The sequence below is a fragment of the Triturus cristatus genome, chromosome 9, assembly GCF_964204655.1.
Source record: "Triturus cristatus chromosome 9, aTriCri1.1, whole genome shotgun sequence".
Classification (NCBI taxonomy): domain Eukaryota; kingdom Metazoa; phylum Chordata; class Amphibia; order Caudata; family Salamandridae; genus Triturus; species Triturus cristatus.
This window is the reverse complement of record NC_140592.1, coordinates 378,332,802-378,347,942: the sequence shown is the minus strand read 5'-3', so window position 1 is coordinate 378,347,942 and position 15,141 is coordinate 378,332,802. Positions and strand designations below refer to the sequence as shown.

Genomic DNA, 15,141 nt, shown 5'->3' with positions numbered 1-15,141 from the left:
CACTCATAGTCATTGAATGTCACTCATAGTTACACTGAAATTATAAAAATGTCACACATAAGCAATCTGAAACCTTGGCGGTTATGTACATGCACACTTCATGGTCCTTTAAGCATCTTTAGTGCAGCATATGCACGAGACATTTACCCAATGAGGTAGCACTTACTTATTTACAAAATTAAAGTACTACAGTTGTGTAGACGTTTTCAGCAAAACTGGGGAATCTTCTTCTTCAAAAAAAGGTTCAATTCTGGCCCTTGTGCTGATTTCACCTTGATTAAACCTCAGCAGAAAGCTCTTACAAATATAAACATAGTAGGTACCCCAGTTGAAGCTCCACTTCAGTAAAGCTCAAGCGATCCTAACTTCTTGGGCTTGGCGAAGGCAAAGCAAGTGTGTTTCCTCTCGTATTCCACATTGAAAAACGAAATGAAATCCTTAATGGAAGTTGTAGGAAAGTTGAATCTGCTTTCATGGTTACCCCCACTTTTTGCTGGTGTCGGTATATTTTTTTTTTACTAGTCTGGCTGGGATCCTGCTAATCAGGACCCCAGCCACTGTGCTTCCTCCCTAAATTTGTCATGGTAGCTACTTTGGTGCTGCCACAATTGTCTGTAAGTCCCTAATTTATAGTACTAGGTTACCCAGGGCATAGGTACACCAGGGGTCACCCATGGGCTTCAACGTGTATTAAGCCACCCTTGAGAGACCACTCAAACTGTGACTACACACCTGCCAATGCAGCCTGTGTAAGCTGGTGCTGGCACCACTTACGACAGATATAAGTTTCCTTATATCTGAGGTCACTACACTTAAAACCTACACATCACCCATAAGGCAGGCCTTTCAAGGTGCTGGATTATAAGTGTGAGATTGCCATGCATGATCAGGAGACCCCCTACAAACCCCAGATTTCTGAGAATTTGTAAGTGCGTCAGCCATTTTGATACAGATAGTGGCCATAGGTCATTACGTGATGGCTAACTATATATTGGGTGTGCCGAACCTGTGCAAGTTTGGTATCAAACATGTTGGAATCATACCCCAACACCTTTACCAATATTGGAGGTATGATTTTATGCACTGGTGGGCTCCTCCAGGAAGTCCCCAGTACTCCCTGTAATAGCCTTCCACGGTTTGCCAGCAAACTAGTGTGCTGCTGACCCCAGAGACGATTCTGCCCTCCTACTGCTGAGCTGAGCTCGAGCAGGGGAAGGTAGAACAATAGGTTTCCTGTCACAGGGAGGTGTGACCACCTCCCAGACAGGACTTAGTGTATTGGGCTGGGATGGGAGTGCTTGCAAGCGCCACCAGACTGCTTTGAAGGACACATTTGGTACCCTCCTTGCATACTCTAGTTAAAACCAGTTCCTGCGTGAAACTGGGCAAATAACATGGAAGTATCCTTCCCTCTGCCCAGCCCCTCCTCTGGGAGAGGCCCCTGAGTCGTCCTAACCCCGTTCTTAGGGTATAAAAGGAGCCTACCTGTGGGTGGGTCCTCAGATTGTCTTGGTACAAGGCTCAAGCCTGAAACCACGTCGCTCTTCAACCGTCTGGACACTTGGATTTCGCTTGACTTAGCCTGGAACCGAAACGGCCTCAAGCAAGACTCCTGCTGCTCCTGATCTCGCTGTTCTGCAAGTCTTCTTCGTCGTCTGTGTCTGTGCTTCCCCCAGGATGTTTAACAGACCTGTGGGCATCAATGACACCCAAAGTAATCTCCCTTGGAGTGAAGGAGCCACTCCTAACGAAGCTGACCGGTCTGCTGCCCCTGACGTCCCACGGACTTCAAAAGGCTCAGCAACACAGGTGGTGGTTCTGCAACTCCCTCGAGGCCTGGTCTTTCCTCTATGCAATTTTGAGGCCAGTATCCCTTGTCGGAACCACTGGGACCGAACCCCTGTGCACTGCGTTGACTTTGCTTTGCCAAGGCTTTTTGGGTCTGCACTCCAGTGATCTTTGGGCTACAAGAAGTTCCAGCCTCCAGTATCTCTTCCTGCCAAGATCTTTCTCCTCACTGCATTCTCTGCACCATAGGCCTACATCTTTGGTGAGCTGCTGAAAATCCTCTTGCGATTCCTGTGCCTCTGGGTCCTCTTGAGTGTCTACTCTTGCTTCAGTGGGCTCCCCTGCTTGCTTAGGGCCCGCTGTGACTCTCCTGCACTTGGTGAGTCCCTTAGACTTTGCTGGTCCCAACGTTGCTCTTTCATTGTTTTACAAGTCTTTTGCTGCTGCCAAGGCTTGTTGGTGCTCCCGCCAGACATCGACCCCCTGGTTATCGACTTCCGACATGGGACAGCTCGTGAACGGCTCCTGTCTTCCTCAGCGGCACCTGGTCTTTACAGCTGCTGCGACAAGGTCACTGTCATCACTCCTGTATCTTCCCTCATCGGTTGTCATTGCTGCTCCATGCTTCCTGGTCATCCCTGAGTGGCATAGACTCTGTCCCCTATGCTTGCATGTTCTTCTCTTCCAGAATCCACCCTTGGATTCCACCAGACTCTCGCACAGTCTTCGCCAGTGGCATCTTTATTGAAGTCCTTCATTGTGGTTCACGGCGGTTTCCGACGTCCCTTCACACCTATGCACCCGGCTTTCCTGGTGTATCCACGAGTGGGGTGACTCTTCACCTTCTGTCTTCCATGGGGTTTCTTCAGGGTCCACTGCGAAGGGTCCTTCTTCTTCCAAACTGCAACCGCGACTTTCCCATTTGCTTCCATTGAGTATGCGGCTGTGTTTCCACTCTGCACACAGCCTCAGTGGGGTTCCTTGGTACTTACCTTGAGTGGTTCCTTGTGTCGTCTAAACAATGTGGACGAACCCACTGAAGAATTATTTGACACTCACTGTTGTGGCAAGGTATTTTATGGAAACATTAGGTTTTCTTAAAAATAAACCGAACAGGCAAGGATTCCCAGAGATATTTTTAACTCACAACACCAGGTTGGTGTGTGAGGGGTCTTTTAAGAAAACCTAATGGTTCCATAAAATACCTTGCCACAACAGTGAGTGTCAAATAATTCTTCAGTGGGTTCGTCCACATTGTTTAGACTATAATTGAATGGGGGACAAGGACGCACCCCTTCATTCCCTTGCTCTCTTCTTGTTCCTTACTGGTTCCTTGTGTCCCCAACTCTTCTGAGTCTCCTGGCCCAAGTCCCAACTCCGGTCGCAGCTTTCATTCCACTTTCTTCGTATATGGTTTGGTCTTCCCCTGGAAACCAATGTGTATTGTGCTTACTTAACTGTTTACATTGAAGTATTGTTTGTAATAGTGTTGATATCTCCGGGTAGGAGATATACCAATGTGTTAGCGAGTGTTGTATGTTAAATAGACATATTTTTATAAATACACTCTCTGGTTCTTTTTCATTTAATCTACTCTATAAGATTAGACCTGGTAAAACAAGCTGCTTAACACTCCTCCTGAACTAAGCCTGAAGGCTGCTCTCCACAGCTACCACTTAGAGAGCTTTCTATGGTTGTCGGTATTGGTGCAAGGTGCCTCACTTAAATGAGTTAGCACCATATACTAAGAGCCTCCTACATGACAAAGGCAAAGCAAGTGTGTTTCCTCTCGTATTCCATGTTGAAAAACGATATGAAATCCTTAATGGAGGTGAATTAATTGTTGATCTATTGGAGCACAATCTGATGTGTAGTGACTGTGATGAGTGGTTTCTTTTTTTGTGTCCTGGTAAGAGGAGAGTCCATGATTCTCCCTTTTAAATACCCTAAGTATGCAAATGCCCAAAATCCATAGCACCACTCACCCAGCCACTCACAGAGATACACAGGTGCTCATACACTCACTAACAGACCCACACAGGCCCTCATAGACTTACTCAGAGACCTACACAGGCGTTCACACACCCACTCAGACAACCACACAGGCACTCACAGACTCACACAGGTATTCCCAGGCACACACAGGCACTCACACACCTACTCACAGACCTACACAGACACACACAGACACTCACACACCCACTCTCAAAGGTGACAGATTACAATTAGGAATTAAAAGTAAAAAAACTTTAGATATTCACTGAAAAAAACAAAGGTTACAGGGACGTTATAGTTAGGAAATAGAATTTATAGAAAACCTTGGAAATTCACTGAAAAACCCAAAGGTTACAGTGTGTTTTAGCCATGTTGTAGAGCAGCGTGGCTGCTATTCATCAGTGCTAAATAAAGTTTGTTGTGTGGTGTTGAGTAGAGTAGCATAAAGGAGAGTGGCGTAGAGAAGAGTGGAGTAGCGTGGCATAGAGTGACATTGAGTGGGGTGGCATGAAGTGGTGTGGAGTGGCGTAGAGTGGGGTGACATGTAGTAGCGTAGAGTGGTGTGGGTTAGAGTGGCATGGAGTAGGATGGTGTATATTAGAGTTGCATTGAGTGATGTGGCATAGATTAGAGTGCTGTGGCTTGGAGTGACGTAGAGTGGCTTGACATAGAGAAGAGTGGCGGTGAGTAGAGTGGCGTGAAGTGGAGTGAGGTAGATCGAGTGGCGTAGAGTGCCATAGAGTGCCATTGTGTGGAGTAGGGTGGTGTACAATAGAGTGGCATAGATTAAAGTGGTGAGAGTAAAGTTGCATAGAGTGGAGTGGTGTAGAGTAGAGTAGCAGGAGTAGAGTGGCCTAGAGTGTTATTGAGTAGACTAGAGTGGCAAAGAGTGGCATTGCGTGGAGTGGAGTTGAAGCGGAGTGGAGTGCCATAGAATAGAGAGGCCTGGAGTGGAGTGGCGTTAAATGGCAAAGAGTAGAGTGGAGTGGTATAGAGTAAAGTGGTGTAGAACGGCAATGTGTGGAGTGGAGTGGCATTTAATAGAGTGTAGTGGAGTGGCATAGAGTAGAGTGGCGTGGAGTGACGTAGAATAGAGTGGTGTAAAGTGGAGTGCTGCAGATGGAGTGGAGTGGCGTTGAGTATATTGGTGTAGAGTAGAGTGTGCAGAGTGGAGTGGCGTAGACAAGTGTAGAGTGGAGTAGAGTATTACAGTTGTAGGTTTAAGTTATTAAAGCATCAATCGAGACGACAGATAGGGTAAAAGCAACATAAATAAGAATATGTAGGAGTGTTTTTAGGAAAGCACATTGCAGGTACAAGAATAATATTGAAATGCTTATTAAAAAAATTGTGTGTTGCAAAAAGATGAGGAAGAACAAAGACAGGGAAGAACACATGTACTTAGTCCATTCAACAGGGAGGAGCTAACACAAGAAAGGAATGGAATCCTAAACAAGCTAAACATTCGAAAGATTGCAAATGAGAGTGACAACGAAAACAACTAATGGTATGCTGTGGGCGGGTTGTAGGCCCACTGAATTGTAAACAATATGTCTCACAGTACATGCGCTATGTAGGCGTGGCCTACAAAATGAAGGGCTGTCTGCCATACGAACTCGTGCTCCAGTTTTCTTTCTGTCTGTTTTTTACTGTGCATCCCCTAAATAAGTGTCTCTTGCACGAATCATACTTACTATGGCAATCCAACAGCGTTTCCCTTTAACTGAAATGTGCTCTGTTAAGGCAGGTGTTATTATACAAGGCTGAACTTTTTTCATCTTTCATCTTTTAGGGTTTTTGATAAGATAAAAAGCCGCAATGCCCACATGAAACGCCACCGTCAGCAGGAGCATATAGAGCGTCTGGCAAAAAAGTGGCCTGCGAAGTCTGTCAAAGTCGAACCCAAGGAGAGAGGAATCGATGAAGCAATCCCACTGAATTTATGTAACACGGATTGTGAGGTGCAAGAGAGGCAGGTCTGCTGATGTAAGACCTTTGGACCTGTGAGAATGGTCGTCCTTAGGGTGATGGATTATGTGTTCCGAAAGCATCATCATTCTTAAAATGACAGATAAGACACCAAGGCCACTCCTTTATACGTGCAGGTAATATAACTGCAGTGTATGCCAGCTCGGTGCTTAGATTCTTGCCCATGATCCTCCTCTTGCCCACACTACGATGCCAATACATTTTCCAGGCTAGAAAAAATATAAGTAAGATCATGGTGTTGAAGTCTTGATCAGGTTTGACTTATTGAGTATTACTAGACCATGGGTGATCTGTTGCTACTCGGGACTACTACAGGTGTCCCATATCATCTTGATAACAGACTTGGTAATCCCAGCCAAAATGGGCAGCCCTGTAAAACTGGCGTCTTCCATTTTCTGAAAAATATTCATACATTCCACCATGGTCTTAGACCTTGGTTCAGGTTTGCAACTTCTCTCTCATTTAAAATATTGAAGAGCAATTGCAGGGATTGTAATTTATCAGGGATAGCTCTTTGAAGGTGGCTCATGCACTGCCATGCATAGTTCTGACGTATGTTCGCTATAATCAGACGTTTCTGTATAACTAGAGCACCATAGCTGATCTGGACACTGCCTGCTACAACACTACGTCAAACTTGAGTGTAGATTTTACAATTTATTTTATGGATATGCAGAACTTGCCTTATTATCTCATTTACACGCTGTTCTTATTCTTAGTTTAAGAGCTGTCTGTCTGTGCAGGATAAGCTATAGCCCCCGGCTGGACACCAAAAGGGTATAATGGCTGGAAGATGGGGAAGTTGTTTGGAAAAGGAGTAGAGGATGGACTAAGCTTGAGCGGTAAACAAAGTCTAACTAGAGGCTATGAAAGTTCTTGGTATAAGCCAAGAATTCTGTTAAAAGCCCATGGTGTCGTATTTGTAAATCTAACTTCAAAGCACATTAGCTCAGTGTACTCCTTAAAATCCCACTTTCTTCTGTCACATGATAAATAAATACCGCGTCCCATTCAGTATCTTTAAGTATGCTCTCTTATAGTCTGGCCTAGAAGATAAAAGGCGATGTACCAATTACAAATTGTTAAAGAGTGTTGCAAACATTTGAAAATCCTGGCTACTTGAAGGACTGAGAGATCACGTCCTGATGCAAAAAAAGAGAGTAATCTTACTAGATTGTCTGTCTGGTTCGCATTAATAGTTTAGTTTGAGTGTTTGTATAATAAAATTTCTGATGACTACTGCTTCTGACCTTGATATCCTTGCTACCATGTTATTTGTGGCCCTTGTGCTCATTAATATACCTCTGTGTTCATGTGCAGAATGCCCCTAGAGGTCATAGAAGCTGAGCAGTACAGCTGAACTTGATGGATTTGTTTTTTTAATTCACAGAACAGCTCCAGAAGGCAGGATTGGCATACACTAATGGAAAGCAAGCAGGGGGTCGCAAATAAGGCTATTCTACCATAACAATGCATATTTAATGTCTTTCCACAACAGTATTGAGTGCAGGATGTCTTTTTTTTTTTTTTTTTTTTATTATTGAGATTTACTGGTGTCATACAAAAAATATATACATATTCATTACATTACATGAGTGTTCCTTTTAGACATTGAAATAAAAATTTAGACATTCGAGCTCCTCCAAATTGCAAGTGGTGCCCAAATATTCCTACCTAATTCCCTTAATTTTTTACCTTTTAACTCATATAGGCAGGATTCTATATTGTGCAAACCAAGCAGCCTAGTAATCCACATTTGAAAAGTGGGAGGGGAGGAATCTTTCCAGCCTGCAGAAATAAGGATACGCAGCACAGCCGTAGATATAAAAACCAAGGCTTCGGCAGCACTGCCCAACTCCAAATTCCTGTCCACGCCTAGCAGCATCAGGGTAGGGGATAGAACAATCCTACATTCTAACAACCCCTCCAAAAAATTAGAGATTTCCCTTAATATCATAGCAAGCTTATCACACTGATAGAACATGTGGATTAGATCCGCAGGACCATTTTCACATTTAGGACAATTATCATTCTCCACCAGGCCCCAGACATACAACTTTGCCGGAGTAAAATACAGGTTAAACACAGTTTTGTAGTGCTGAGCCCGTAAATTAGAAGATCGAAACAGTCTCTTATTTAATGCAAGTGCTAGATCTACATCCACATCGGGATCACCTAATTTCCCTGCAATTGCAGATTCTGTTTTCTCCAAATCGTCCTGCAAACCTACGAATAGATGCTTATAAACAAATTTGATTTTATTACCCCCATTCCCTAAATATTCAATCAGGGGGAAGCAGCTTGTTACGGAGATCCTTGGTCTAAATGCCATCAGCGTTTGGACTAACTGTCCGTACAAAAACCAATGATTAGACGGAATCCCAAACTTAAACTGAATCACTTCAAACCTAAGGACCTCCCCACCCTCCATAATATCCCCTATGGTTCTAATTCCCAGTTCTTTCCAAATCAGGCAATTCCTATCCATACCCAAATGAGGGAACAGATTAGAATTCCAAAGGAGGAGATGCGCATTGATCTTAGGGATTCCTAGCAACTTTTGAATAGCCTTCCAGGTCCCCCAGACCCCACCCAGAATCTTGAACCGGGCCTTCTTATAATATCTCCGGTCCACCTCACTTAAAAGGAGCCCAACAGCCTTCTTCCCCAATAAAAGCTCAAAAATAGAAGGGGGATCCTGACTCTTTCCTTGGGCCACTTCTGAGCTAGGGACTGAATAAAAAAAGTATTGACATTTGAGCCAGAAGGCAAGATAAATGGTATAAACGAAGATTTGGTAGAGCCATGCCCCCCCTTTCATACGGGAGCGACATAAGGTTCATGGAGCGCCTTGTCTTCCCGTATTGCCAGATAAACCGGTTAAATATTGATTCCAGCTTTTTTAATAATTTTTCCTCCAGCAGTAATGGGATAGCCCGAAACAAATAAAGAACCTTCGGGAATATTGACATTTTGAGGACGTTTACCCTCCCTACCAGAGAGAGGTGTAAAACATCCACCCTTTTTAATTCTGCTTCAATCGATCCCATAAGCGGACAATAGTTTTCTATGATGATCTTATCCACTGAAGCGTTAATTCTTACCCCTAAATAAACTGCTGAGTCTACATATCTACTGTCTGATTTAATAATGTTCTTCGTGCAGATAATCTGGGTCTTCCCCTCGTTTAGAAGATACCCGGACCTACTGCCGAAGTCATTCGCCAGCTCTGCAAGTACCAGCATCGCCTGCTGCGGATCGGTAGTGAAAACCGCCAAGTCATCGGCATATGCTAACAGTTTATTTTTATACCCATTCACCATCACTGGACTGATCTGAGGGCAGCCCAATATTCTTTGAATCAGAGGGTCTATATAAAGTGAGAAGAGGATCGGAGAACAGGGACAGCCCTGACGTGTTCCTCTCTTGATTACAATTTTCTCCGAACTCTCTCCCATTACTCACACCCTGGCCACCGGATCTTTATACATGGCTCTAAGGGCTCTCATAGCCCTAGGGCCGAACCCCCTGCCTACGAGGATACCCCACAGATACTCCCAGACCACGCGGTCAAACGCTTTCTCCGCATCAAGGAGGATCATGGCCATTTCTCCCCCCCCCCCGGCAGCATGGGCATCGAACAGTGCTATAGCTCGGCGAATGTGGTCCGTTGTGCCGCGCCCCGGCACAAACCCATGCTGCCAAGGAGAGACAAGACCGCCAATGACCCTCCCCAGGCTTTTGGCCCAGATTTTTGAATAAAGTTTGGTATCCGCATTAATGAGCGAAATAGGCCGGTAAGAGCCTGGGTTCTCCTTGGGTTTGCCCTTCTTATGAAAGATAATTATGTTGGTCTCTTTCCACGAATCTGGAATGTCCCCTGTGCACAGTATGCCATTGAAGAGATCCAACAGGATAGGGGCTATCTCAGATTCGATACTCTTATATACTTCCAGGGGGATTCCATCGGGCCCCGCTGGCTTACCGGCAGCCAGTTCCCGTAGGGCAGCCTGAATCTCGCTTCCAGTTATATCCCTATCTAACTCTTCTCTAGATAGTGTGTCCAGCATTGGGCCACTATTACCATTCTCCGCCGTTTGTTGTCCTTGATGGCTCTCTTCTTCATACAGTTTTTGATAAAAATTTTTAAAAACCTTTAAAATTTCTGTTGACTCCGAGTAGTTCTTGCCATCCTCTTGTATACTCGAAATGATGTTCCTCGTTCTGTCTTGTCTGATACGGAGTGCTAGTGCCCTGCCTGCCTGCTCCCCTGTCTCATACCGCTTAGCTCTTGATGCCTGATAATCCCCGACTGCCTTCTGTGTAACCAGTTTTTGAAGTTCAGCTTTAATAATCGCCAGACTTCGTTGGCTCTCCGTCCCATCCACTCCGCTCCCGATGTCCCTAATATGCAGTTCCTCCGCCTTATTTAAATCTCCCATAAGCCTGTCTAGCTCTCCCCTGTCCGCCTTCCTTAGTCCTGCTGAGCAGCTAATGGTTTCCCCCCTAAGAGCCGCCTTAAAAGTATCCCAGACGCTGTTTCTGGATGTACTATAGCGGTTTGCGTCAAAGAACTCCCCTGACCATTTTTTAATATGTTCCAAAAATCTTTGGTCTGATAGTAGCCTTCTTTGGAAGGTCCAACTAGTATGACTTTTTGCTGCTAAATCTATTCTCCAAAATAAGATCAGCGGATTATGGTCGGAGATTACTCTTGGGGCTTTCTTTATACTAACCCTGCTCAATTCTGATGTCGATATAAAAAAATAGTCTAATTTAGAATATTTTTGAAACGGGTATGAAAAATACGTATACCCAGGGTTCTGCGGCTCTTTTTCACCCCAAACATCCTTTAGCCCGTGTGAATTCATTAGAGAGGACATAGCCCGAAAAACCTTTGGTTTCCGTCCTATATAATTAGAGACATTATGTCAGCCAGTGGATATGTTCAGATCGCCACAAACAATCATTGGGGTTGACCAGCCAGCTAACTCTTCTTCCAGGAAGTCAAAAACATCAGGATCATCACAGTTTGGCCCATAAATTGAACAAATTGTATACCCTAATCTCATCTTTACAATGACCCACCTACCCAGACTATCGCTTTCAACCCGCCTCGACCCCCCTAATGATGATCTACCTAGAATTGCCACCCCCCTGGTTATAGATGTCTGTGATGTACAGGCTAGCAGGTCAAAACCTTGATGCAGAGTAGGTTCCGTCTGGCCCACGATAGGTGGGTCTCTTGCAGACAAAGTACATCAATCCCATTATAATTAACAAAGTAATCCAACTTTTGACGTTTCTTCCAATCGTTCAAACCACTAACATTAACTGTACAAATCCTAATGTTTGACATTATATAATTTTTGATTATCCTTGCCACTGTATACCCGGTTTGTCTCAAAAAATTCAAACATCGCCATCGTCATCATCCCTACTAACAAAATTACAGCTCTGAGCCAACCGAATTCGTACCTACCAACCTCCATACAACACCATATGACCATACAACACCAGCTTATCTCGTTTTTCCCTTTTTCCCCCCACACCCAATAATCCCACCCCACCCCCCCCACACCCCCTCCTACCCCCCATCTCCCCGACCCCCCCCACACCCCCCCCAAGACCCCCACAATCGAGGCGCACAGACCTTGTCTGTGCATATGATGTGAAGCAGTGATCACAATGAGAATTCATAGAAACACCCGTCACCTATAACCTATAACCAAAACATCCTCGCTAGGGAAAGTCCACATATGAATCAAAGAAGATGCTGAGGCCTATATACCCCAACCTAACATAGTAGCCAACTAGTTCACCAATCCCGCAATAGCCTAAATGCCCAGAGAGTCAAGATACTCCTTCGCCTTTATCTCGGAAGCAAAATAGTTGATCTTCCCCTCATTGATGACCTTTAGCTGAGCGGGGTTTATCAGGTAGGCCTGTAGTTTCCTTTCCTGGAAGGGTTTAATGAGCTGCCGAAGTCTCCATCTCCTTTCTACCGTAGCGTGGCAGAAATCTGGCCGAACGAAGAAAGAAACTCCCTCACTAGACCTCCTCGCATCCGGTCTTGCCTTCTCTGCAATTAATTGCCTCAGTACAAAATTACCCAAAAAGATTAGTATAGCCCTTGGCTTATCTCCTTCCCTCGCATTTTTCCGTACTTTAAAAGGAGTACGATGTACCCTCTGTATTTCACAGGACCAGTTCCAGCTAGATAACTCTGGGAATGCCAAGTCAAATAGCTTGATGATATACGCTCTGATGTCTGAGCCTTCGACCCCCTCCGGGATCCCAAGGACCCTGAGATTATTCCGTCTCAGTCTGTTCTCCATGTCCTCGAGCTTCCATTGTATATCTGCCACCTGTGAACAATGGGCATCCACTTTAGATACAGCAGCAGCTGCCTCGGCCTCAGTTGAGACAACCCTCTCCTCCAGGTTCGAGTGCAGGATGTCTAATACCACTCCACATCAAAGTAGGTTAAATATGCATAGTGAGAATACCAAGAGTGAATCTACATTTACTGATACACACTTACCTTCTGGATATATAGTGGTAGTTGATGTCTTGCACTTGATATTGTTTCAGGACGGCGGTTTGTCATTCGGTATTGTGGCATACATATAACATAGTTTACTTGCTGAAAAGTTAAACACTTCAGATAACACTCGCGTTGGCAGTGTGAAGGTTGCAATATTCTGCTGTAAAAACTTTCATCTTCTGCCAAAGACTGAGGTTTGACCTCGATAACTAATAGAGGATACTGAAAAAGGGGACCCATATAAAGGGATGCATTTGAAGTTTATTATGTCTACAGATTTCCCTTAAACAAAACATGTTGCAGGGAACAATCTAGGCATCATACTAAAATGTTAATAAAATAATCGATTCTCTAAGGTTAGATTACATATATTCATTTTATTTTGACACTTATCCACTTATCCACACTATGGCGATTTTATTTAACAGAGGTCCACGCATGGCTAAAGCTAGCGACCCTGACCTGGCCTCTTTGACTGGCACTACTCGCGTCCTGTTAACATTTTTATCCCCCGTGGATACGACAGCCTGTAGTTCCACGGGAGATGCTCACTTTTTTGTGAAGATGTTTGACTGTAGAACCTCATCTCTACTGTATGATATATATTGTCTAGGTACATACGTGGAGTTAAGTATAGTAAGTCTGTGCTTATCTATATGTTCTTATCATATGTATTCTGGCTACAATATTTTTGTATTTTATATTTATAACTTGATTTTCTGGTAATGTACACAGGAAAGTACCTTTGGAGTGACAATATCAAAAGGTGTCAGGACCAGCCCCCTTACTTGGTGCCTCGGTTGCTGAGTTTGGTCTCTGGGCCTGTCTTTGGAAAAATTGGCTCTTGGCCTGTCAGTGGAGGGAGACAGCAGTCCCTTGTGAGTGAACTCTTTGAGGTGACGCTGGTTTCTTCCCGTGGTTGACGAGAGCCCATCAGCATCACAGGAGGGGTGGTTGACCATAGCCCAAAGACTTTGGAGGAGTCTAACGAGGCCCTTGGGTCCCTTCTCTTTTTTTCAGTTTCGGTGGAGAAAGGAGTAAATGTAAAATCAGCTGATTCCTGGCAGGTGCGGTAAATCTGCCATGGCAGGATTACTGACAATTCAGTTACCACCAACACACTACAGTGTGGTAGCAGTGATTTTATTTCACCTCCCACCGTTAACTGAGGCCTTGTTATTAATAATGGCAGAAGATGGGATTTGCTCTCTCCTTCCCAGGCTGGATCCACTCGATTTTGGAGTTACCCTCGGCAATAAAATTTAGGTATAGAAAACTGGTTCGTCCAACTGTGAGAAATCAAAAAGAGTCTCTCCCTGCTTTTGATAGACCACCGTAAAAAATTACCTCCACTCGTAGATACAGTTGTCTTGGTTGCTACCTGTACAAAACAAACCCCATCTTGCATCAAATAATCCATCTAGGAGTCCAGCAGACGCGAACACTCAGCCTGATGGATTAGGCAGTGTTACTTCATTGCGTCTTGTGTAAGCACAAAGAGTTCTGAGGAACTGTGACTTGGTTTTATTATGGTTTGCCCCACGTCTCTTCATCCATCAGATGGTAGAGACCAGGCGTGGTGGAACCCCAAGTTACTCCCCGGGGAAGGTGCATGTTATCTAGCTGACCACACTGCACGATCGCCTGGTTTTCTAATCTTCGGTGCTCTGTGTTGCTAAAATGATTGGGCCGTAATCTAGAGCACAAGGAATGTCCCATGAGAATGCTGGCATTTTCTGAAAGGTTTTCCCAATAAGATGTGAGGGAGTCCTCGACTGGTGTAGTCTATATTTGTCTGCTCTGATAGGCATGCTGTTGTAAAGAAACCCTTGCATGGCGCTGAACAACTGAACCTCTCTGCTACGTTGTGTTTTTTGTCCTTCCCTGATTTTTCCTTTAGTGCAACCAACAGTCTGTCAGGACAGTGAAGGTGGTTGTGTAATGTCTTTTATTCTTAAAGCGTACTTTTGGTTGTCGATGTGTCCGAAGTGTACCTCCACCCATATTTGGCTTCTGCACCTTTATAGCAAACCGTTGGCTGCTGCATTAAGTTGTATGAACACAGTCCCTTGGTGGGGGTGGTGGCCTATTAGTCTTTCCTTTGTGACATCCATCCATCCCAAAATAACTGGGTTTCGTCCTTACATCCCTCCTGGTGAATGATATTATGTTATATGTATTTGTATAGTGCACAGTCACCAGTGGGGGTCTCATGATGCCTAGTATGTGTGGTTCCAAGTAGAATGTGGCGAGTTAATATTTTTTATGGGGCTGTGGGTGCGCACAATACGATGTTTCCTCTGTAGGTTGTCTTTGTCCTCCTATATATGCTACAACCGAAAAGCCCAGCCAAAAATTCCAAGGTGTCTGGTTAGTATTAGCAATAAACCTGTCCAAATCATCTATACTGCCAAATCAGCTTTATACTGTGAATGCGCCATTTTCTGTGGTATGTTGACCATCACCTAGCAATCATAGCCCTTTACTGAGATGTCAGGTGGCATCCATGTTTAGCAGTGACCAGCTGAAACCAACCCAACTCTGTCTTGCAGAACCGCCTGGCAAGTAGGATTTTGATAAAAACTGGCCCCATAGAGCTGTAAATTGAGCATTGACTGGACTTCGCGGATATTTTGTTCATCAGTCCAGAGAAAGGGTTACCAGGAACAAAACCCTGCTACTGCTGAAGACCTTGACAGACACATTCAGGACTGTGAGTGGGGTTCAGCTGAATTACTCCCAAACACTCCTACTACCTCTGACCCAAGCTTATCTTCCTGTTTCAGGCCCAAGAAGGAAATAGGGGATTTTCCTCTTCGCAA

The 15,141-nt window shown here is 44.6% G+C and overlaps 1 protein-coding gene across 1 annotated transcript in view; it reads left to right on the top strand.

The window, feature by feature from the left end:
• ZNF541 (zinc finger protein 541) overlaps nt 1-6,604 on the top strand; it is a 1,112,036-nt gene extending 1,105,432 nt beyond the window's left edge. The window contains exon 16 of the mRNA XM_085627847.1: nt 5,576-6,604. Coding sequence (XP_085483973.1) covers nt 5,576-5,768 — 193 coding nt within the window. The 3' untranslated portion in view covers nt 5,769-6,604. The remainder of the gene's footprint in view (nt 1-5,575) is intronic.
• The last annotated feature ends 8,537 nt before the right edge of the window (nt 6,605-15,141 follow it).